The following is a 24537-nucleotide window of genomic DNA, read 5'->3' as shown; positions in this document are numbered from 1 at the left end:
ACCCATATTTGAACAAGAATCCCTGCTGCAATATACAAAATTAGAGAATTTGATAGTTGGAAGAGACCTCAGCAATCATCTCCTCCAACAGGTATCTGACAAAAGATTCTCTAACATTTTCTTAGATATGTAGTGAGGAAAAACTCAGTGGATATGTGATTTTATTGACTTAAGGAGTTCCCAGTATAGAAGTTAACCCTCACCCTCTTTGATATGGAGTTACCTGAGGCACTGAAGAATTAAATAACCTGCTTTGGTCACACAGTTAGTATGTGTCAAAGGCAAGACTTGAACCCAAATTATCCTGACACCAAAAATAGCACCTTATACATTGTGCCTTATTATTCCTCAAGCATGTATCAAATATCTGAAGGACTTACATCTGGAAGAAGAATTCTTTCTGCTTAGACACAAAGGAGAGAACTAGAAGCAGTGAGCAGCAGTGGTAGAAGCATATTTCTTAATGTAAGGAAACATTTTCTAATAATCAGAGCTGTCCCAAAGTAGAATGGGCTCTCTTAAGACATAATGGAAAAGATGGATAGCTCTCAACACAAGATGTAGTACTCTTTATTGAAATGGAATTTTATTGCTATATATTTTGAATCCTCTCTCATGTTCTGCTATGCACATGATGTGTTTTTTTTAATTTTCTTACTTTCCATTAGTATTTAATTTTATATTTATTTTTTTCTTTTCTTACTGCTTAAACTGTAGAAAAAAATATTTAACAAAAAAGACATAATGGGCTCCCCATCACTAGCTGGGTTTTAGCCAAGATTAGATGACCACTTGTCAGCTATGTGGTTGAATTGTTTTTATTTTTTTATATATGAGATGCACTAAATGGTCACTAAAGATAATTTTGTGATTATAAACATAGCCTAAAATACCATTACCTTTTTTTTTTTTTGGTGGTCATATCAACACTGCTGACTCACACTGAACTTGTATGCCACTAATCACCCCCTCATGCACACTCCATGCTTCTCAACTTCTTCAGGTTGAGAAGAGCAAAACAGGAAAATTGAATTGTGGAAATGAGAGAACAGACTGGATAGCCAATAATGCACTATAATTGTCATATTTATGCATGAAACAAGATATGGCCTAGGGAAATTTCAAACCAATTTCTCTGAAGTCCCTGTTAAAAAAGAAATGGGAAACACCTGGAACTTTCCAGATGACCAAACTTTGGTAAATTCTATAATATCTGAAGAATATAAAAACAGAAATAAAAATAATGTTAAAAAGACATTTTTGATTTATTAATTTATTATACTGACTGATATGTAATAATTAGGTAATTACATTTGATACTTTCAAAAATAAACTTTATTTACAAAAATAAGCTTATGAGATTAGCATTGTCTACTTACTGGAATTAAAAAAGCAAAAACATCAAAAAGATTTTCTACAGAGATGAAAGGGTGCGAATGGGGATATGATCTGAATCTTTACAAAATATGCATAGAACCATGAAATCACAGAATGAGACACCAAAGAATGTTTAGTGTACCTGCTTTGATAGAACTTTTAAAATATCTGAAAATATTTTAAAAATAAAAATATTTTTAAATTGTTGAACTTAATGTTTTAACTTACCTGATTTTTTTTTTATCCAGGCAAAATTACTGAAGCAAATAAATATTCTTAATTCCTTTTTTTTCAAAATGCTTTATAAAAATCTTTTCACATGCACAAAATGAATGCAAATTTGATAAAAAGGAAAGGGGTTACCTGGCCAAAATCTTTATATAAAAAATCCCTGATGTGGATATTTTAAGTAAAATACATAAGCAAGTAACAGAAATCTATGATTAAATGCTATTCCCAAATATATATGTCATTAAAGGATATTAATAAATAATTCTCAAGAGGGTAGTTACAAACTAACAATAGCCATAAGAAAGAATGCTCCAAATCACTAATAATAAGAGAAATGTGATTCCAAACACCTCTGAGGATTTGTCACATACCCACAAAATTGGCAAAGATAGCAAAAGATGGGAATAGTCACTTTTGGAGGCATTGTGAAAAGGTGGGCACATTAATGCTGGAGGCATGAATTAACCTAATCCTTTTAGAAAGCAATTTGGAATTATGTGAAGAAGTTGATTGATATGCCCATCCCTTTTGATCCAGAGACTTCCACTTTAGTCATATTCTCAAGGAAGTTAATGGCAAATGTCAAGTGAGGTAAGAACCTCAATATAGCAAGTAGCAATATTTTCCTATAAGTAGCAAAGAACCTAAAGCAAAACAGATGTCCATAAATTGAGAAATGTCTAAGGAAATTGTGACACTTAAACATAAAAGACTATTATTGTGATGTAAGAAAAAATGGGTATGATGAATACAGAAAAGCATAGGTTGACACATGAAATGAGGGAAGGTGAAACAGAACTAGGAAAACAAAACATACCAAGACTATAACAAAACCACTGAAACTGAACAGTGAGAAATGATAATGACCTAACTTGGCCCCAAAGCTTGGCTCCCATCCCCACAGCCCTGTTTTTTGTTTTGTTGTTTTTGCAAATGTGGAAGAAAGTGGCTATGGAATGCTGAATATATATATATATATATACACACACACATATATACACACACGTATATATATGTATATATATGTATGTATATATGTATGTATGTGTGTATATACATATATATGTGACTTTTTTGATAGGATGGTTTAGTAAACTGCTTTTTGCTCCTCTTTAAAAAAGATTCATTTGCTTAAGGCATATCTGTCTGAACAGAGTTGGGGTGGGGAATATATTAGGAAAAGTAGATGAATGAACCTTAAGCCCAAATAATATCAAGAAATTTTGTTTAAAATAAAAAGAACAAAAAATCTACACAAGCTTAAAAGTTGGCCAGGACTTTTTAATTTCTTTTTTTCCCTTAAAGCATTCTTATGACAACATAAAGTATGGTGGCATCAGTGAAGGGGGGAAAACTTAATAAAGTCTCAATTTCTCTACAGGTAGCTAAAGGTATGGGAGAGGGAGAAGGGGAGAAATAGTCTCGTTCAAACAAATAATTCAGCGTTGTTTGAATGAATACTGTTCAACTGATGAGCAGCTGATCTCAATTTAAATAAAGTTTATGGGAAACAGACTACTGTACTTACTCGAGACTGACCTCTTCTGTTCAGAAAGTGGACTTGCATCACTTTATTCCAAATTGTGGTCTTTGTCTTCTTGTGAAGACTATGGATGACATAAGTCTACATCAAACTCCTGAGTGGTTAAGTATGTTCTTTCAGAGTTTATGAAAACTATCAAGTCCTTTGATCCTTATATTCTGATCAAATCAGGAATAGGCTCCAGGAAAAGGAAGCGATGAAACAAAGTCCTTGTTCTATATAACCCATTTTCGTGTCACAATATTAAAAGAGGAAAACCATGGAATTCTTTAGCTAAAGTCCCAATACAGGTATCTCTACAATGAATAATTCTGTTTATAATTCTGAAGAAATTGTCTAAACCTATTAACATATAAAATTCTCCCTTTTCATTTTTTCTCAAAGAAGTGCTTTAGATGTTTTACAATGCCAGAATTTTGGGCTATTTGTAATTAACACTCAAATCATATAAATATAACCAAAAATAAAAAAAAAGCCCATCCGTTATCAATGAAGAAAGACTTAGAAAAATATCCAAGACTTTTGTGGAGCCTTCCCTTCTTAACTATAGTCCACAATGATCATCTATGTGCTAGTCTATATTTAAATATAGTATCTTATCACCTCCTAGACAAATTTTATTCCCCTAATTGGTAGATGTAGGTGCATTCATCCTTCATTGCCAAAGAAGACCATGCCATCAGAGAAATATGACATGACTTTGCACTTGACTTTGTTTTGAGTGAGGGAGGGTTATGCAGGTCGCCAGCCTCACTTCTCCTCCAGAGCCATCTGAATCCAGTGACCAGATATTCATTAGGATGACTGGACATGACCCAGGGTGAAGCAGTTGGGGTTAAGTGACTTGCCCAAGGTCACACAGCTAGTGAGCATTAAGTGTCTGAGGTGAGATTTGAACTCAGGTCCTCCTGACTCCTGCACTGGTGCTCTATCCACTCCACCACCTAGCTGCCCCATCCCCCTAATTATCTCTTCCAGGAAAGAGGCCCAGATTTCTACTCCTGTAATTGTTAACTATCATATTCCTCTCAGCACTTGGAACAGTTATAGTACTAGAGTTGGTATGAGATAAATGTTAACGGGTTGGTTGACTGATGTTTATATTCCAAAAGCATAAACATTCAAGCAACGGTAAACATAAAATGCCCTGGCATGGCAAGGAGAAGGGGGAGGAAGCAACACTTACCAAAAAAAAATTTAAAAAATGAAAAGTAGCATTCACTATTCTAAAATGCAGAAGGGATCCTTACCTCTTTAAAAAATGTGAAATACTTCTAGTATCTAGTTTGTAGAGTTATCTAGGTCAAAAGTGAAAATGTACGTAAAGTGCCTTGTATGAGTTGAAGTGCTGCATAAATGTCATTCATTATAATTACATCTACAATAATAAGATGTGTTCATATAGCACTTTAACAATTACAGAATAGTTTAGACTTTATCCTGTTTGATCATCACATCAAAACTTGAGAAAATATTCCACTATTATTGTACTCTGCATGCTTCTAAGGGGTTTGGAGGAGGATAATAACTTGCTCACAGTAACATATCAAATCAATGGCACCACATGTTCCTGATATGAGGTGTTTTGTTTTGTTTCTTTTCTTCTCTACATCCAAGACTTTCATAATATATTACACTGCTCCTCTACAAAGGTAAAGCCAGAAATCTACAAAATAAATATCTATAATTAAAATCAGAACACTGATAAAAATTGCCAAGACATACAAATAATATTATAACATTTATTCAAGCTATTGTGCTTGTCTATGTATATGTATGTTCTATTATTTTATTAATTGTAAAAATATTTTACAAATCCTCATTTCCAAATTGAGTAAACTTTTCATTCATTGTGAGCTAAGTGTCTTTGTCTGTTCTAGTATGAATTAGAGAAGTTAAATCAGGAAGTTTTTCTCTATCTCAGTCTCCATTTCTATTTCAATCTTTCAGTCTCTGACTCTATCTTTGTCTCTACTTTCCCTCCCTGCTTTAGTTTCTCAGCCTGTTTCTTTTACTCTCAGTTGTATAACAGGAGGAATTCCTGCCAGTGTTATTCAAATGCAAGCAACAGGCAATATACAACAGCAAACATTATAAAAAATTATAATACAACAACTCTGAGCCATTTGGTTGAGTTTGGGCATCTGGGGCTATTTATGATCATTAATATGGGAAGTGAGCAAAGATAGACATATTTTGAGCCTTTTCCTTTATACCTTATGTTTCATGCATTAACATTAATTTATAGTTGACAAACTATTGACTTTTTCAAAATAATAACAACAGCAATGATAATATTACATAGTATCCACTATATGCCAGGTACTGTGCTAAGTGCTTTACAAATGTAGCAAAGGCTATCTCCCACATGAAGCATAGGAGTGTTACTTTGTAACTCAAAGAGAGACAGAGTAGTTATCTCTAACCTCTTCTCCCCATTCCTCTCATAGGGTGACTTTAATTACTCCCACAAGGGGAATTGGGAAGTTGGGGTCAGAGGCCACTTTACTCTTCTCAGAGAGAGGGAGTACTGGACTAGAATTATATTCAGCTACTCCTTTAAATATTGTTAGTGTAGGAGGACATTATTCTCAGGGTCAAGCTAACTTCTGATCACTGTTGCATTATTAAGGGGAAGTTAGATCCCAAGTTCTATATCCACAATCTGACTCCTTTCCCACCAAATATCAGTTTCACAATGAATTCACATAGCAAACAGCAAAGAAACCCATTTACCCAAATAGAAAAACAGAAATCATAGAAAGTATATGTAAGAAAATATATACTAGACAATGCAAAGTGAAGGAGCTCTCCCACTTGGAGTTAGCTAACTCAGCTCAACCAAGAGAAAAATGTCCCCAGATCTCACCTTAAGGGAACTCCCCAAAAGTTTCTATTGTAGCATGGTGAGGATAAGGACATAAGGGAGACAGCCAGAGCCTCTCATGTCAGCTTTTTTCCCAGGGTTTTACTTTCAGTAACCTAAAGTAGGATTGATATCATCCATCTTCTCTCTAGAAGCTAGGAGCCAAAAGCACCCTAAGCTACTGCAAAGCTCAAACAGACTAAAGTTTGAAGAAGACTGAAAGAGTGTGAAGATAGTGTCTCTGACAACTCTGCCCCACCTCTATGCCAGCAAGGAGTGCTGATATCCACCAATGAGGAGAGAGTCCCATACCAGTGGACTTTGGGATTGGGATTACATAAAGCATTTGATCCTCACAACAATCTTGAGAAATAATAATTTTCTTTCCCCCAGCCTCTCCCTAGTCTTCCCTATTACTGTAGTGAATATAACTATTATAAGGAATGTATATCATAGAGAAGGACAGAGTGTGCTACCCCCAAGGGAAACTCCCCAAGGGTCAGAATTCTATCTCTGGTGTCTGGTGTCACTTACAACCACATTTATTATCATATGGTGCTGAAGAAGGCATATGACAGAAGAAAGAGTAGGGATAATGAGGAAAGAAAAAGGGGAAATACAACGCAAAGGGGGAGGAGGATTGGTCAATGTGGCCATTTATGTGAAGGAAAGGTGAGCATACACAGTTGTCAGTCTCCAGGGGCCCACCTTGGGAGATTGTACCACCACTCTCAGCATGAGGCTGTCAGCTCTGACTACTTCAATCCAATTTCCACTGAGCCATCAAAGTAACTTTCCTAAAGCACAATTCTAACCATGTCAACTTCCCCACCCCCTTCAATAAACTCCAGTGGCCCTCTACTGCTTTCAGGATCAAATTCAAAATTCTGTTTAGTATTCAAAGCTCTTCGTAAACTAGCCCACTTCAACCTTTCCAGCCTTCTTATATTTTACTCCCTGATATGCATTCTTCAATTCAGGTCTAAAATTCAGTATGTTCATGAATATTAGTTGCCTCAAGGATGTTTCTGAAAGATTGCTTTTCCTACTGAATGTAAGTTCTTCTGATATTCTCATCATATCTCTGGCCTCTATTCACCTTCTAAGACTAGAAGTATAATAATGTGAGAAAATCTTCACTTTGGCCAAATATTGGACCATATAAGTCTTAATTTACATTGCCTAAACTTCCATCTCATCTCTACCTGGACTCAACCTAGACCTCCTCTTCAACCACATGAATTCAGTCTTGCTCTACTGTTACCTAAGATCTCCTCCTACAATGATTATGCCTAGTACAGTTTTCCTCCTCTGGCCCTGGAAACACCTCCTAAGCCAAGTCTTTCAGCATGAGAGACAAAAGACAGGAGGGGGATAATGGACAACAAAGCTGAGAATATGGAGGAAGAGGAAGAGGAGGAGAAGGAGGAGGAGAAGAAAGAAGCAGAAGAAAAAGAAAGAAAGAGAAAGAAGGAGGAGGAGGAGAGAGAGTAGAGAGAAGGAGCATTAACAAAGTGACAGTAAAAGAGAAATAAAATAGTACAAAGAAGGTGGGTTGGTTACAAAATTGCAATGATGACTAAAACAAATTCAGATTTCTTCCATTCTTGTCTCCCACCATCAGTAAGCTTTAACAGTGTGAAAGCAAAATTTTAAAAAATAGACCCTGTGCTTTAGTATGAAATAATTATTACTGAGAAAATAAGGAATACATAACTTTTCAAGCTGGTTATTAACAATTAAAATGGCCCTCTTAAACTGTTTCAGCAAATAAGTTAAGCTAGCTCTCCTATGAACCCAAAATCACAATAAAGTTTACTTTTTCCAACTGAATGTGAGAAATGATGGATTGATTCTGCTTAACCTTACTGAAGTACTTATTAACCTTCACTTTCCCTAGAGAAGGTCCAAGTTAGATAGACAGAGTTGAGAGAGCAGGGAGACAGCTTAGTTTTGGTTATCTGTTCTCTCAGTCAGAAAAGTGATATTGGGTCTTACTTTAAAGAAGGGAAAAATTGCACAATGTTTCAGTCTTTTTCTGTCCCTCTCTTCAGACAATTGAAGGTCATTATTTTGCTCAGTGAATATTCCCACTATCAAACACACCTATACTTAAAAGTAAGGTTGCTATTTTTTGTTTGTTTTTTTGAGCGATCCTTATAATTCTTTACTTACTTACTCTTTTAGTTATCTAAATGAATATAATGGAACTATTCTCAGAATAGTAAATGTTATTTTCTCAGAAACCTATCTTGATGGATTTTAAAATAAAATATAACTTCTAACATATGCTTATATCTACCAAATCAGCTCCAAATTGTGTCTTTATTTGAGTCTATGAAAAATTATTGTTAAGGAGCAGAAAATGAATCAAGTAGCCTCTGGAGAAATAGCACTATTGAACAGATAGAGAGCCAGCTTCCAAGTGAGGGAGACCTGGGTTCAAGTCCTGCCTCCAATACATACCAGCTACAATTACCAAATACAAGTCCTTTAATCACTGAAGGTTGCAAGCAACTCACCTAAATTGTCAAGTTACCTAACACATGTTCCTGTGTATTAATGGAGGGAATTTACACACTGAAGAAACCACTGATATGTTTAAAAGAAAAGCAAATTAAGAGAAAATTATAGTTCACATACATCTGTTTATATATGTCCAAATATGTGTTAGGGTTGAATTAGTTCCCAAAGAAATTGTAATGGATTGTTTTACTCTAGGAATGCTGATGGTCCATGTAGAAAGTGATCAAGAAATCTAAGGAATACAACTCCAAGTTGACTACAAATCACAGGTTCAGTATAAAATTATGCTATTTAAGTAGAAAAATATTTGTGGTAGTAGTAAAGTACCACAGCACTCTATTTCATGATCATATATTGCATTAAACTTTATAGAGTTCAAAGAAACATGGAGAACTCTATATGGGTTTAAAGGAGAACATTTAAAGGTGGGAAGATAACATCTATGAATAAAAGGTATAAGACTATTTCTCTTAAAAAGAGACCAAGGTAATTTTATAAATTTGATCATTATCTGTATCATAGCATAGTAAATAGAATCTTAGATTTGGAAGGTCTTCTAATTTAATCCCTACATAAAACATAGATACCATTGATAACAAGTGATAATTTCAACTTCTGCTTTAAGACCTCAGGGGAAATGTGACTCACTAACTCAAAAGATAGTTTATTTCAATTTTGGACAGCTCTAATTTTTAGAAAGCTGGTATACTTTTTGTTTATTTTATTGTTTCAATTGAAATAAAATCTGCCTCCATATAGCTTCTGAACATTGACTTTGCTCATCTCTCTGTGGCCCTACAACAAGTTTCATTCCTTTGGTTTATGATAGAGGATAATATATTGCTGTTGCTGTTGTCTGTCCTTTATACTAGAAGAGGATCAAAATGACATCATGATGTCGGCATCAAGGTTCAGAGTATTCAACTGTGGGTGATCAGATCAACATGAGTTCAGAAGGCTTTACCACAGGTTGGCACAAATAGTTCATCTGAACATTAGGGATGTGGATTTCTTTTATTTGTGCTTCTCATTTTTTTTAAGTTACTGGGATTGTGCTTGGCTCATAGAGCACAGCAATTCCTTTGATTCAGGTACACCATGCTGGATTGCCCTGTGCCAGTATCTCCCATGTCTCACCATCTACTCTAAAATTTTTCAGAGAGACCTTGAGAGTGTTCTTGTATCAATTCTTCTGACCTCCATGTCAGTGTTTGCCTTGTGTGAGCTCTCCCTAAAATAGTCTTTTAGGTAAATGTATCTTTGGCATTCAAACTATGTGGCCAGGCTATCAGAATTGCACTCTCTGCAGTAGAGTTTGAAAGCTTGGCAGTTCAGCTCAAGAGAAGACATCAATGTTTGTTACCATATCTTGTCAGGTTATCTTCAGAATCTTTCTGGCCTGGTGCTGGTAGACTGTCCAGGTTTTGCAGTCATACAACAATGAGGTTAGAAATGACTTTATAGACCTGAAGTTTGGTAGGCAGCCTAATGCTCTTCTCTCCCATTTTTATAATATAATGGTAATACCAGCTTCAATGGTGCTTCCCATGAAAATTATCTGCATTTTTCAGAGAGAATAGAATTTCAGAATTTTTAGTAAAAGTTACAAAATAAAAAATGTATTTTATCTTTACTAAGACTATCTAGCAGAGGAAAATGGCTTCAACCTCAGCATACAAACACAGCCTATATGAGGCACTATTCTTAGCACTAGGGATTCAGAAGAAATAGCTCCTACTCTCAGGGATCTTACATTCTAACATATGGAGACAGCACACAAAAGGCAGTAGTAGTCAGGGTGTTTTAGTCTAGAAAGTCACAGGTATGTCTCAATGGAACAATTGATTGACTTTCATTTTCCAGAAAAAAAATGGTTGTATTGATTTGATTACTGTTTAGAGAATAAGGAAAGGAAGTAGCATAAGTACCATGGTAATAAGATAGCTAAAGTAAAATATGGTCAAAGGCATGAGGCACTTTATATCTACTGGACTCTTTCTTACCAGGGTAGAGTTTCCAGAAGCTATCTATGCTACAGATTTGGAGAAAATGATATCAAGAACCTGTTCACTTTCTAATTGGGTAGCCATTATATTTCAATAAATCACATCTGAATTAACTTTTGAGACAGCTTTAATATATAATTTAATTTTTTCTTAGCAATAAGTCAATGAAGCAAGCAAGATAGTTATTATTCATACTCATTTTACAGATAAGGAATGAAGTCACAGAGCTATCAAGTTATGTGCCTAAGGTTATCAAATGAGGTAACTTGTAGGGTGTAACTAAAACAGAGAGTTTTCCCACACCTCAAATCACCCATTTTTCTTTTCATAAATCATCCTGGTTGAGCACTTTGGTCTAATGCCTCACTTTTCACTCTTCTGAAGACCACTTATGTACAACAAACCTCCACGAATCTCAAACATTAATACTATCCTTTTGTATATAAGTATTTTATAAAGAGGAAGATCTTTTGACATCTTAATTTTTTTCAATTCATCATATCATGCCATAACTAATATGCCATAATATGCCATAATTAATCAGTAAATGTGATAACACTGATCTTGCAAATTCAAAATATTGCGCAGTCTAACTAAGAGATTTTTCCATTATCAAACTGTAGTTTCTCCCCAACACACAGAGATGACTATGAGAGTCGCATATTATCTTTTGACAATTGAATTGGTGCTATGGAGAAAACACACAAACCCTCCAAGATATCCATATCATAAACTGAGCACTTTAACTATTACTGAGAATGTGCTTGTCCCCAGAAAGTTTGTTTTCAATTTTATTCATGTCTTTCTGTATGAATTCAGTTCTGGAAGTTATTTGAATCTCTTCTACTGTATTCAAAGAGAAGAGGGGAAAAATGTTTCTCCATAAACCTCTATGCCTCACCCACCCATCAGCCTATGATCCTGCCACAGTATCCAAAATATTGAGTTGCCAAAGACCCAAATCAGAGGAAATACGCAGTAGAATCACAGGAAGGAATTATATGGCTAGTGTTCAATATGAAGCAGGCAATGCACAGAATGTAGACCTCTCTCCAAATTAAAAAAAAAAAAATCTGATCATACTAAACAATGATAAACCATTAACATATGGTATGAATTCAACTGTGAAAAAGTTCCCATGGAAAAACATACCTCCACTGACATCATTCTGAGTCTGGCTGATTCCCCAACAAGCTAGATGTTAAGGCACATGCATACATTCCACTGACATCACATCAGGTGCATGTGATTTTTAGACATGAAATAGAGTAAATAAAACTATTCAGCTTTGAAACATGACTTGAATATGACTAAACAACTATAACAAAAACCCCATTTTACTAAAATGTAATTGATCCTAGCCAGCCATCCACCCTGGCTAGCTGAACATCTATTTCGTTTTCTAAACCTATCTTTCCAAGGACCATCTCTAATGAATGCTTTCGTCTGTTGTGCCACTCACCTTTCCCTTTCCTTCATCTACCTCCTCCCATTATGAATGCCCCATTTCCACCTCAAATAAAAGACTGATTGGTTTAAAAAGATGTGAAGAATATTTAGAATCATTTTATACATTTTAAATTTTAATTGTTTTCCATCCTAATTTATTAACGCAGTGGAAAAAGGAAACAAATGGTGTATTTTATCTCCACAAGCAAGCACTTTCTGCTCCTTTTAGATAGCTTTTATTTTAGTTTTATGTCAAAGTTTCTTAGTGTGTTTTTGTATTAAATACAACTCTGAAAGTCAAATCAAGTCTTTTTGCAAAATAAAGTATAAATATTAAATATATCATATTTATATCAATATAGAACATTTTACAAAATACTCTTGAAGAAAAAGAGGCTGATTTCTGGCCTTTTAAGGAAAAAAAATTCCAGAATGACCTTAATCAAGACCTATTCCACTAAAATAATATTTCTCTGTACTAAACAAGATGTCTATAAGTTAATAGAATGTAGTTTTCAAAATTAACCTTTTCAGTTTAAAGCACAACAGTTACTAGCTAAAGGAACCATAACTCTGCAAAAGTTAAATTATTTAAACTATGCTATTTCTGTTAAAGTAGAACTAAAAAAGAATATGGAGTCACCAAAAAAAAAAAATACAATTTTTGACCTGATTCTACACCTAAAAAGGACAGACTATTTAAGGCAACCCTGCAACATTACACTTACACTCACTCATTTGCCTGAAGCAAATAGATTTTTTTTTTTTTTTTGGCAAGCAAGTATAACTTTTCTTCCTAGTTCATTTTCTGCGTGATCACTGATGCCAAGTGGCCCACAGTATTTCCGTCCATATTTTAAGTCACATGTACACTAATTTTGATTGACTGATTCTGATTGGCTAGATAGTTACTACATAGCATCTAATTTCAAATTGTGCCCATCCTTAACTTAAGCTAGATAACAACTCTAAGCCATGGGAGACTTCAAGAAGCTCAACAACTCCCTCTAGCCTCTTTCTGTATACTACACACAAATGAAGCAACTAAGCCAAAGGTTAATGAGTCAGGCAAACATACTAATAATCTTTGTACCCTTTACATCTTCTAGGCTGAATTACAGTGCTTCATTGATGCAAACCCATTGATCTAAACTTTGGCAAATAGGGAATAGATAGGGAACAACTATGAAAAATTCTAAAAGAGAGGTTATCAGGACATATTAAAGAAAATTTATACTACAATATCATTATCCAATAATTAATATGGACCAATAATTAAAGTCAGAGTCCATAAACAAGTTTTCGAAGGAAAGCAAAGGAAAACAGGATCACCACATGACCAACATAGATTTTTTTTTCTAACACAGAAGCCTCTCTTCCTTGATAGCTTGATTTATAAAACAAAAACGCTTGAGAGTATCACTATTCCAGATAAAAAGAAAAAAAATTAACCATATTGCACCCAATATGAGGTGACTTTACAACAAGATACTATCTTATCTGACCATAAAATAGAATATTAAATGGAATGTTGAACTTCAGGTATTTTGTTTCTTTTTAATCTGATCTTTTTATAGCCTAAATATCAGCTGTAAATGATGTCTTTTTAAAAATCATTCATGTTTTTAAAGGTTTCTTTTTATTATTTTAGCAAAGAAATGCTCTTAACATTTACGCAATATGGTGCCAGATGTTTTTTTTTTTTTTCCTGCTTTGCATAAGTCCAGGATTATTTCCAAAACTGAAACTCACTTTACCACCATGGAAAATAAACAGTAGACTTAGGTTCTGTAGTTTATCTTTTTTTTTATGCTTTTGGGCCTCATTCACATTTCAGAAGGGAAAAAAAAAACACTTTGGTTTATCAAGACTATCTATTTAAACTGTCCTTAGTCCCAGAGATAAATGTCTAAGATACTGTCTTTTCTTTTGAATCTTTGCAGATGTACAATGTAAAATCTTCAGAGGCAGAAAAGACCTTAGGAAGGCATGGGGTCCAAGTCCATCATTATGTACATATGAGAAAAATGAGTCCCAATAAATTTAAATATTTTCCACAATAATTCATAGAAAATGACAAAGCTTGAATATCATCTACTAGCTCTTTCCTCTTTCCATTATATTCCAGTGCTACCAATATTTTTTTTTTTAATAATGTCTTTGTTAGTATAAATAGCTCACTTGTTTTAACCAGAACCTTAACTCTGGGTAGGGAAAAAAAGAATTGAGCGGGAAAAAGGCAAGGACTTTAGATGTTCTTTCAGAGATGCAGAGTGGATTTGGGGGTAAAAGAGCATAGACCTAGCCTTAATGAGATTTTAGTGTTGTTATTCTTGACCTATAGTAAAGAGAAAAGGACTAGGCTATGAACCAGTTATTGGAACAAATAATCAGAAGACTTTTACCTTTTATAGTACTAAAATTAAATTAAATTAAATAAAAAACAGAGTACATTGTAGTGAAGTTAGTCTTATAAAAGATGTGACTGAAATTGACAATATGTGAAAATTATACTTCTAAAGTCTCTGGAAACTATAATGAAGTGTGCCATAGGTGAAGAGTTTTCAATAGTAGACTGGGTCAAAAAGGGTTAGAAAGTTATGATCTCTCACTGAGGAATAAAGAACTAAATATTTTTCTTCTCACACTGAAATGTTAATTTAGTGGATTAAAATAGATCTTTCCCCTCCTAAATGAATTAAAATTGGTTATCAGTAAACAAGAACACTTTGGCTGAGAGGGGCAGGGGAGTGGGGCAGAAAGGTAAGGCAGTGACATACATTTGCATAAAATAATTGCTTAATCCAACTTCAGAGGAAAGAATATTATAATTGAACTAGTGCATTAAAATCTATTATACTGAAAAAATTTACAGTAATTGTCATAATGAAAAAAAATCTGAACTCTAGGTCTGCCATACCTGACTCTAGAGATGTGAAATCAATTACTAAATTTAATCTCCCTCTAGGAGGCAGAATTCCATTGTCAGGACAAAAGCCTTTGGTCTATTTGGATTTCTCTGGCCAGTGAAAATGCCCCCCACCCCCACCCCCACCCCCAACCTATTATGGTAAATCTACTTATGAACCAAACCCAGGTAAATTATCTAACATCACCACCATCACCACTACCCCAAATGAATTCCGCCTGATGTGGGGCAAGGAAGAGTTGGTTGAATCCAGGGTATACATTCTCTAGTTTCCCTCTCCACTCTTCAGTACTTCCCCAGGAGTCTTTGACCTTGTGTAAATTGTATGTCGATCTGACATCAGACTTCCAGAACAAGGATTCATGAAGCATAGAGGGTCTGTCAAATATTAGAACCAAGTTACTTTCTGATTCTAAGTGAACAACAGTTAAAATATTTCCACTAAAGAATCCTAGAGAGAAGCAGAAGGAATGATTCTCCTTATCTAAATGTGGCTGAAATAGCTGGGTAGTAAATCCTCTATGACCACCACCCCTACATTTAAAGGAAAGAACAGCTATGATCAATTAATGTGAACAATAAGCTTTAAAACTGCCTGCCCTTTCTGTTTATGTTTTAAACATATCATGACATACTATCTTTACAAACTCACAAAAGAGGCCTGATGAGTATGTGTGCAAATCTAACCTGCCCAAATGAAGCACACATCTTTTAGACAGATTCAAAAAACCCCACAAGGAGAGCCACAAATCTTAAAGTAGTTAAAGGAAATCGTTTACTCACTTTGGGAATAACTGCCACAAACAAAATAAATGTCAACAGTTAAATTCCACAGTATTTTATTATGGGAAATTCTCTTGAATAATGGAACATGACATGATTATTATGATTTTCTCAAGATATGCTGTTCAAGGAGATTAATCTTCTCACTCCATTTTGCTACATTTATCATTCAAAGTTTTATGTTTTAATTTTCTCACAAAACAAAACATTTTAAAAATAACCATTACTATTGGGTTTGGGTATAGTTGTATTGTTCTGATCAGTAGTACAGAGGTTTGTGCCAAAATATTTAACATCTAAAAACTACATCACTTATGATGATAATAGATAACTTTCATAGAGCATACATATATATATGCATGTTTTATAAATATCATAATTTTATCCTTATAACAATCCTGAAAGGTGTTATTTTTGTCCCCATTTTACAGATACCACAAATGAGAAACTGAGGAAAAGTTTAAATTAGTTGCCCAGGGTTGCAAAGTATCTGTGGTCAGATTTGAACTTGTTTTGTGATTACAGTTCCAGTGTTCTGTCAATGTGTCACCTAAATAACCTTTAAATAATCATACATCATTACTACCACACACTACCAAGTTTCCAAAGAAAAATCATACTATTTCTTAAAAACAAATGCATTTTGTCAATATGTAATCATATGAATTTTTTTTTAATTTTGCATGTGCTTTGTATTTAATTATCTTTGTATACGCTGCATCCCTTGCACTTAGCACCATGCTTTGCAACTAATAGGAATGCAATCAATGTGGAATTGCCTGTCTTAAGAAAACTAGGGAAGGAGTAAAAATCTTTTAAGGAAATAGAGATTAGAGTATTTTTCCTTACTCTTTGACTACTTTTGATTAATGACTGTTTATGGGCAATCTGAGGTCCAATAAAATATGTGAGAAGTAAAACTCTGAAATAACACGCATTTGATTACTTTGCATCTGATCAACCAGTAACCAAGATTCCACCAGCATCATCAGATAGATCTTTACACTAAGTTTTCTGTTTCAACCAACTGAAATTAATTCCCATTCCAACCCAGACTAGAAAATAAGTTGAAGATATAATATATACCTTTCAGTACAAATGGAGGTTAGTACCTACTGCTTTCCTACACAGGACACTCTTTGCTCCTCCATCAAATCTACTTTTCAGTCTTATTCTGTAACCAACTTTCATTTTCATTGAAAAGCATTTTCACTTCTGACAAGTCCACCAGTCACAGAACAAAGTTCAAAGGACTTTCTACTTCCTAATAATGACACTTTCCATGGGGAAAAAAAAAACAGTAAAAATTTAACCAAAAACAAAACAAATGACACATCATAAACCTTTCAAATTCTTCATATGAGCTTATGCAAAAGTCTGATATAGATACATTTTTTTTAAGTCAGGTACCACACAAAAAAAGTGTTCACTAATAAGTAAAGTGAAATGTTTTCCACTGATATACAAAGGTGATTTTCACCCCTTTTGTAGTATTTTTATTTTTTTGTAGCTAGTAAGCAAATATGTTACTAGGAAATATTTGATGACCTAAATATGGCACTGAAATGCCTACTCCTAAGTTTGATGTCATTATGCTTTCTATTAGGACTGTCCTTGGACATCAATTATAAAAAGAAAAAGTATGTCAAGCATACATTTAGTATCCATGAATGAGAAATCCATTATTCTTGCTTTAGAGCAGAAGTTTTGGACATAAGACAAGTCATTAATGTTTACCACACACACACACACAAAAATCATTTCATCTATAATTAAATGGAATAGGCAGGAATATCAATTGAAGACTTTCATCTTATGGTCATTACAATAACATTTTATTTTAGAAAGCTACTCAAATAATGAAATGAAAGATTAATCTATTATGTACAAAAATGAAACAATTAAAAATATTCAAGATCTTAAAAGCATATATTTCAGAAAGAAAAATGTCTGTGCATGTCTAAGATATTCTGCTCAAGCTTTAAAGAAATTTTTGGTAGGTGTATCTCAGATAGCATACAAATATTCTTATATGCTTTTATAATGAAATCTTTTCTATATTCAGTAGAGTAGAACTTAGTTATTAGGTACTAGAAAATGAGCTATTCCTTTCAAACATAAAAAAAATCCCTCATATGTCACAATCTTTCATACACTTCAAAGAAGAATCTTATAATAGAAATTCAATAATAAATCCAAAAGAGGTCTTATAAATAAAAGTCTTAATTCATTATCAGCTATCACAATAACTACTATAACTGATGAACTTAACTACATAATCAATGGAAGAAAAACCCAATCAAGTAACCACTAAACTTCAATGCCATCCAACAATTTTTGAAAGTGAATGAAAAAATCATATACGCATCACTCTTGACTCTCCCACTGCTGATAGTAATAAAGATATAGTACATAACTTACTTTTACCTAAAATACACTTTCATAATAGGTCCTTCTGTTTAGTAACATAATAAACAACAGGTTTTCATTTTTATTCCTCTATACTATGTACATTACAAACCATCTATCAATTTAAACATTATGTACAAAAAGCCATCTGTGACATATGTTTCAGAAAGTACAAGTCTGCTACCATGAAAGGCTGGACCTTCAGCCCACTTCCATCTGTCTGTTTAGCCAGAAAAAAAAAGTTTTTTTTTTCTTTTCTTTAAAGGTTACATGTATTTCAGATTCCAAAATGTGGCCTGTCTTCCATAAAAATATGTATATTTAAACTCTTCATTTTCCAACTTCTCTCTCTTTCCATAATTATCCTTAGTTTCATAATGGTTAGTTTTTCAACATTTTCCTTATGTGACACAGTAAGAACTATTTATAGTCACACAACTAATTATGTTCAGTTGTATACATGTGTATGGCACATATTTTGCACAAGTATGTGTGTAAGTTGACATATTTTAAGTTATTTTTTTCACATATTGAGCAACAGGTACTGGCCTTCCTTACAAGTACAATATCTTTAGTAAAATGACATTGATATTTCATCATATCAACAACTAAAAGCTACATTATTAATTTATGGTGAATCAAAATAATCACAAAAAGATGTATGATAACATCAAAACCAATCAGAAGGATGAAGCTTTATTAAGACCCTCCTACTGTCTCCATATTCAACCTTTTCGTGAAAAATTAACGTCATCATCACCAAGGTGTCCACACAACTCCATTGACTTATGGCATATTATTGGTTTATTTGTTGAGTTGATGGCAAGAAGAGTATTTTGGCACAGTTCTGCCAAGTCCTTATCTTCAAGTTCCCTTCCTTTTGTGCCTGACTGCTCCCAAAACTATCAAAGTGAAGCAAATGACAATTAAACCCTCTCAGCTTTACCAGAGTTCTAGTGAAAATGAAAACACCTTGTAACTACTAGACTGGGCCGCGTTGGTTCTGATGGTGGGGGCCGGGGTGGGGGCAAGAGAAGACACTTCAAAGAAAGAGATGGATTTCATGGCATCTGTTTAACCAGATCTAGTTACAGTGTATTAAGTTATGTTTAAATGAGAACAAGACTCTGTCTAGTCAAGTGTTTTATCACAAAGTCATGTTATTAAAGTATCAAGTATTCCCACGGTTTCCTTTAGATTTTTATGCAATTCCCTTTGCTAGTGATAGAGGAGAGAGAAAATTCGAACAATAACAAAAAAAAAAAAAATGCGATGCCAAGCTAACTCATTCTGCCATCCCTAGGCTTTCCTGTGTCTCGTTACCAAGCTCCTTTTATTATACTGCACGCTTGTTGTATCTAGGACTTTGCCTCTTCCCCATGTAAGCAGCATGTACCAGGTACAATTGAGTCTTTGAGCGCTCAGCATCGTGCTTTGTGCTGCTGAGGATAACGGGATTCGTGGTCCTAAATGCATTCATCAAATACTGAAAATTCAAAAAGGTCCCTAGGCTGCAGGAAGGGAAACAATGTGTTTAGATCCTTGGCTGCTTTCAGCTACATGGCTCCTCGTTTTCCTGAAGCACACGAAATATTTTGGGGAGCAGCCCCAAAGGAAAAGAAAGCCCTACAGAAGCTGGACTCTTACCTCCACATTGAAATACTGCTCCGCTCCGCAGACTGTAGCCCATAAAATCCACAGAAAGGTTTGCAAGAAAAACACCCCGGAATGATGCACGAAATCCAACCGTCTTGCAGTGCTGAATGTGAGTAAGATCATAGTGAACTGTGCTTCAATGGATGGACGAGCTCCCCCTTCTCTTTCTCTCCTCTCCGTCCTTTCTCTCGCCCTCCCTCTCTCGTTCCAAAACGCTTCTCCTTTTTTCAAAATATACAAATTAAAAAATAATAATAATTAAAGTCCTGGGGTTGGGTGAAGAGCCCTGCAGGTTCACCCACAGCCGGCTGGCTGGGCTTCGAGGGAGACGGAGGAGGAAGGTGCACTTCACTCCCGATAGCCCGGGAGGAGCAGCGGCGGCAGGCGGGAGAAGGGTCAGCAGCTAGCGCACACCATCCTCACGAGTCCGTCCTTCCCCGGGAATGTGGCGCCCAAGTTCACCCGCTGCTCCTGCTGAGGTTTCCCTATTCGCAGCAGCAGCAGCCGCTGCCGCCGCCGCCGCCTCCGCCGCCTCCTGTCGGTGTGTCCTCCTCCTGCTGCTTCTCCTCCTCCTTCCCCTCCTTCTCCTCCCCCTCCTCCTCCTCCTCCCCCTCCTCCTCTTCCTCCTCCTCCTGCTCCTCCACTTTCTCCTCCTCCTCCTCTTCCTCCTCCTCCTGCTCCTCCACCTCCTCCCCCTCCTCTGGCTCTTGAGAGAAAGGCCTCTTTGCCACTGCCTGCTCCTTGCTCGCCAGCCTCTGCCTCTCTCTGCTCTCCTCTCTCCCCTCCAGAATGTTCATCCAGAATCTACATAACTCCTCCTTCCACGGAGTCTCTCTCTCTCTCTCTCTCTCTCTCTCTCTCTCTCTCTCTCTTTCTCTCTCTCTCTCTCTCTCTCTCTCGGTCTCTCTCTCTCTCTCCTCCTGCACACACACACACACACACACACACACACACACACACACACACACACCGACATACATACACACACGCACATGCACAGGCGCACGTCTTAAAGGAGACCGCCCTTAAAAGGCTGCACCGCTACTGTACCTCTTACTGTAAAAGAACAGGCAAGAATGGATTCAGTGATCGCCCACCCCTATCGGGCGGGCCCCTTTGCCATCACCTTCCTCTTTTGGACCCTTTGCCCTTTCGTCGCGTTCATCCTTCTCTTTTTGCACCCGGGAACAAATGCTCCCCTCCCACGCCTTGCTCCCGTAGACCTAGGGATGTCTTGGTGGGTGTGGGGGTGGGGATGGGATAGGGGTCGAGGGAGACACATACTTTGTGGTAGAAAGCGCCGTTTGTCCCTGGTAATCGTCTGTACTGGAAGCTTAGAGACTAGTGGAATTTGGGGCTCCGGTCTGGCGCCTGGGCAGCGCAGGTTTGGAGAGCAGGAGGGAGCAACGTGGCTCGGAAACTTTGTTGGCTCCCTAAGTATGGCCTTGAATTACCCTGCCCCACCCCCAAGGGGCGCAGGAAGAGGGAAGACCCGAGAGGAGGTCCTGGGGCACTGTGGTAGGGGCCATCCGGCAAGTGTGGAGTGATGTGAGAATGCAGACCATGGCAAAGACAGCTCACATCCCCAGTCCCCACCCCAGAGCGGAACGCACACACACGCAGACACCCCAGGGAATCGGGGTAGGAGTGCTCCAGGAGGCAATTGGCAGGGGAGGGTGAAGGGCTCTCGGGAGAGACAGGCAGGCAGCCTGAGAGAGAGGCAGGCGGCTGCAGGCTGAAGGGGAAGGCGATGAGCGCAGCCAGAGGAAAGGCAAACAGAGCAGCTGGTATTGGCGGGAGAAAGAGGGAGAGCGCAGACAGAGCGGGGGAGAAGCAGGAAGGCGTGAGGAGAGCTCCAGGCGAGAGGGGGAGGCGGCTGGCAGGAGGAGATGGAGTGAGGGCCTGAGAACTTTGGGCAAGATTGCCAAGGAAAATTGGTGGAGCAATGAGAGGCAATGGACAGGGATGGCAGCAACTACCAGCCCCTGGCAGGTGATAAGAGTATGGCAGGAAGTGGAAGGGGGGTATAAGGGCAGGTATCTTTTGGGGGACAAAACCTGAGAGCTTATTCTCCGCAGTGGTAGTGAAGGAAAGAGGAATCAACGGGAGACAGAAGTGTAGGGACATGCCAACATGAGGTTTGGTATCGACTTAAGGTTATTAGAGGTCTTTACTCCCAAAGTAAGGAAAGAGCCTGAAAGGTGTAGAGTTAAGGGAAAAAGCGTATTTAGAGAACTGATGACAGGAAAAAACAAAAAGCAAAGGGATGTTTGTTGGGTAGCATACAACTCTCATTTTTAAATGGTACTCTTAATAATTGTGTTGAGCTCTTGTCGCTTGTGCTCTAATTGGAAAGAAGTTAGGTAGAACTGCTATAGTTTTGCTTTCTCAAGCAGTAACCACAGGCGATATTGGCATCTCATGCAAAATGTGACCCAGGATAATTGTCTCCTACATACTGAGTCATAGTAAGTGAGCATTTACTGAGTGCTTGCCTGTTCACTTCTTTGTATCTTGGCTGAAGCATTTTCCCACACCTCTGACACCTTCCCCCACCTCTCTGATAATTGTAGCCCATGACTATCCCCACTTCCCTCCCCCAACAAAGCCCAGGTTTTCTATGAGGTTGCCCAATTCTCCAAATCCACACCGATTTCTTTTTGCAAGAGTTGCTATGGAAAGCATCTCTGGATCATATAATTCATATTAGAAAAAGTTGATTTAGTATACATAAGGAAAGATCACTTGACACAGGGTTTTGAATAAAAAATTAAGGAATTAAGGAAGACCTGTCTCACCTCAGACACATACTGCTTCTGTGATCAGAGGTTAAGTCACTTAACCCCCCATAACTCTAGGCAACTCTCTAAGCCTATAAATTACAGAAAAGGTACTGGCCTGCATTGGTAGTGGGTGTATTCTCATCTGAGAATCCATTATGTTGAATGTAATAACTAGCCTAGTCCCAATCTCTATCTTCTCAAGAAAACTTAAACCACTCTTACTTGGTAGCAGGGGGAGAGTAAAACTAGATGAAAAAAAGATTCTGCTGTAAGTTTTCAATAGGATTAAATGTAAGAGCTGGAGGCAGGGAGAAAGAAAATAAATAGTCTGAGGCTTTAATTCAAATATGGAGAGATAAAGGCCTGGACTAGAGTTGTAGCTGTTGAAAGGGAGAGTGAGCTTCCAATCTAACTGACATCATAGAGGCAGCATAAACAGAATTTAGTGACTGAATATTCCTCAGGATTTTCTGCACAATTTAGTGGTTCTCAGGCTTAGCCTTTTGTTTCACTTCTGTGTATATGTTACAAGGTGTTTATGTAAACATTCACACATATATTGCATGCAAAGAGTTGCACATGAAGGAGTTCATGTGGAAATAGTAAATAAAATCATGCATAAACTTTAAGCAAATGTCACATTTGGAATAAAAAGAGATTTTAATGACTTGTTTTACAGAAAGGATATTGACTCCCAGAGAGGGAAATGACTTGCCCAAAGTAAAATACACAGTTAGTTGTAGAATGAGAATTCAAAGCTATTTCTTCCAACTCTAAATTCCTCACCCACTAGCGTACTGGGGGTTAGATAATAAAAAAATAGACCTCAAAATGCCCCTTCCATATCTAGAATTCCATAATCAATGTTTTAGCCTACTTGTACTTTAAAAAAAATGTGAAAATCATGGAAAGTTACAACCCCTTCATCCTTCCATTCATACTTAGATTTGAACAAAGACTTGAATAAGGCATTGTGCAATACCCAGTTTTCTACAACCAATTTTTGGTATTATTTTGACAATAATAATAGAACTGGTAGAGTTTTTTTTAGAGATCATTTAGTCTCACCTCCTCCCTTTTAAACATGAAACTAAAGTTCACAGAGATTTAGTGATTTGTCCAGATCACACATTTCATTCAGCCAGACCTTCTTGGCTCTAAGTCCAAGGCTCATTCCACTAAACCACATTGCCTCTCTAATGAAATGAAATGATGGATGTGAGAACACTTTGAAAAGGGATCAAAGAAGGTGATGTTCTAGAAATGCAGAATATACACTTTCAGAACAGCCAATTTGTTGAACTGTTTAGATTGATGCCCCCCCACACACACACCTTTTTGTCTACCCAAAAAAGAGAGGGCTTCTGTTTAGGGTACAATGATGAAAACAATGAAAAATATCTTTAATAAAATACTCAAAAACTACATAAAATAAAACGAAAAAAGTTTAGAAGGGGGCACCAGAATGGGGAAATATAGTTACTATTGTGTTCAGTTAAATATACCCTTAAAGCCTGTATGTAATGTAAGTTCATGGTGCCATATGCAATGCTCTTTTGATCTTTTGGGTACTGAAACATTGTTTGTTGATGATTTTCAGGTTCAGAATATTAAAAAAAAGAAAAGAAAAGGAGAAAGTACTAGCCATATGAAGTATACTGTTATTTTATAAAGTAATTGGGGCAGGAAGTAATATTTAAGATGAGCAAATATTAAAAAAAAAAAAAACAAGTTCTAGTGATTTCAGTGGTCTTGACATTACAGCTTCTGGTAAGAACAGGAACTTCAGCAAGAATCCTTTGGTACCTTCCAACTAGCCAAGTCAAGATTCCAAGAAAATCCTAAATGGGGTCACAAGAAGTTGGACACAACTGAAACTACTACACAATAACAAACAAGCATAACTCTGAATTAGACCCTGTGGATTATTAGTGACCATTTCATGATGTGTATAATAGAAGAGAATTGTGAAAGATAAA

General features: G+C 36.4%; 1 protein-coding gene across 1 annotated transcript in view; it reads right to left on the bottom strand.

Annotated features, from left to right (window-relative positions):
* Positions 1 to 21208, bottom strand: part of MMP16 (matrix metallopeptidase 16) — a 390977-nt gene extending 369769 nt beyond the window's left edge. Inside the window, exons 1-2 of the mRNA XM_072603624.1 lie at positions 21060 to 21208; positions 19767 to 19996 (exon numbers count right to left, since the gene is read on the bottom strand). Of these exons, the coding sequence (XP_072459725.1) occupies positions 19767 to 19898 (132 nt within the window). The 5' untranslated portion in view covers positions 19899 to 19996; positions 21060 to 21208. The remainder of the gene's footprint in view (positions 1 to 19766; positions 19997 to 21059) is intronic.
* Positions 21209 to 24537: the final 3329 nt, after the last annotated feature.

This window comes from Notamacropus eugenii, chromosome 4, assembly GCF_028372415.1.
Source record: "Notamacropus eugenii isolate mMacEug1 chromosome 4, mMacEug1.pri_v2, whole genome shotgun sequence".
Taxonomy (NCBI): domain Eukaryota; kingdom Metazoa; phylum Chordata; class Mammalia; order Diprotodontia; family Macropodidae; genus Notamacropus; species Notamacropus eugenii.
The sequence above is the reverse complement of the archived record's forward strand: the minus strand, read 5'-3'. Positions and strand labels throughout refer to the sequence as shown.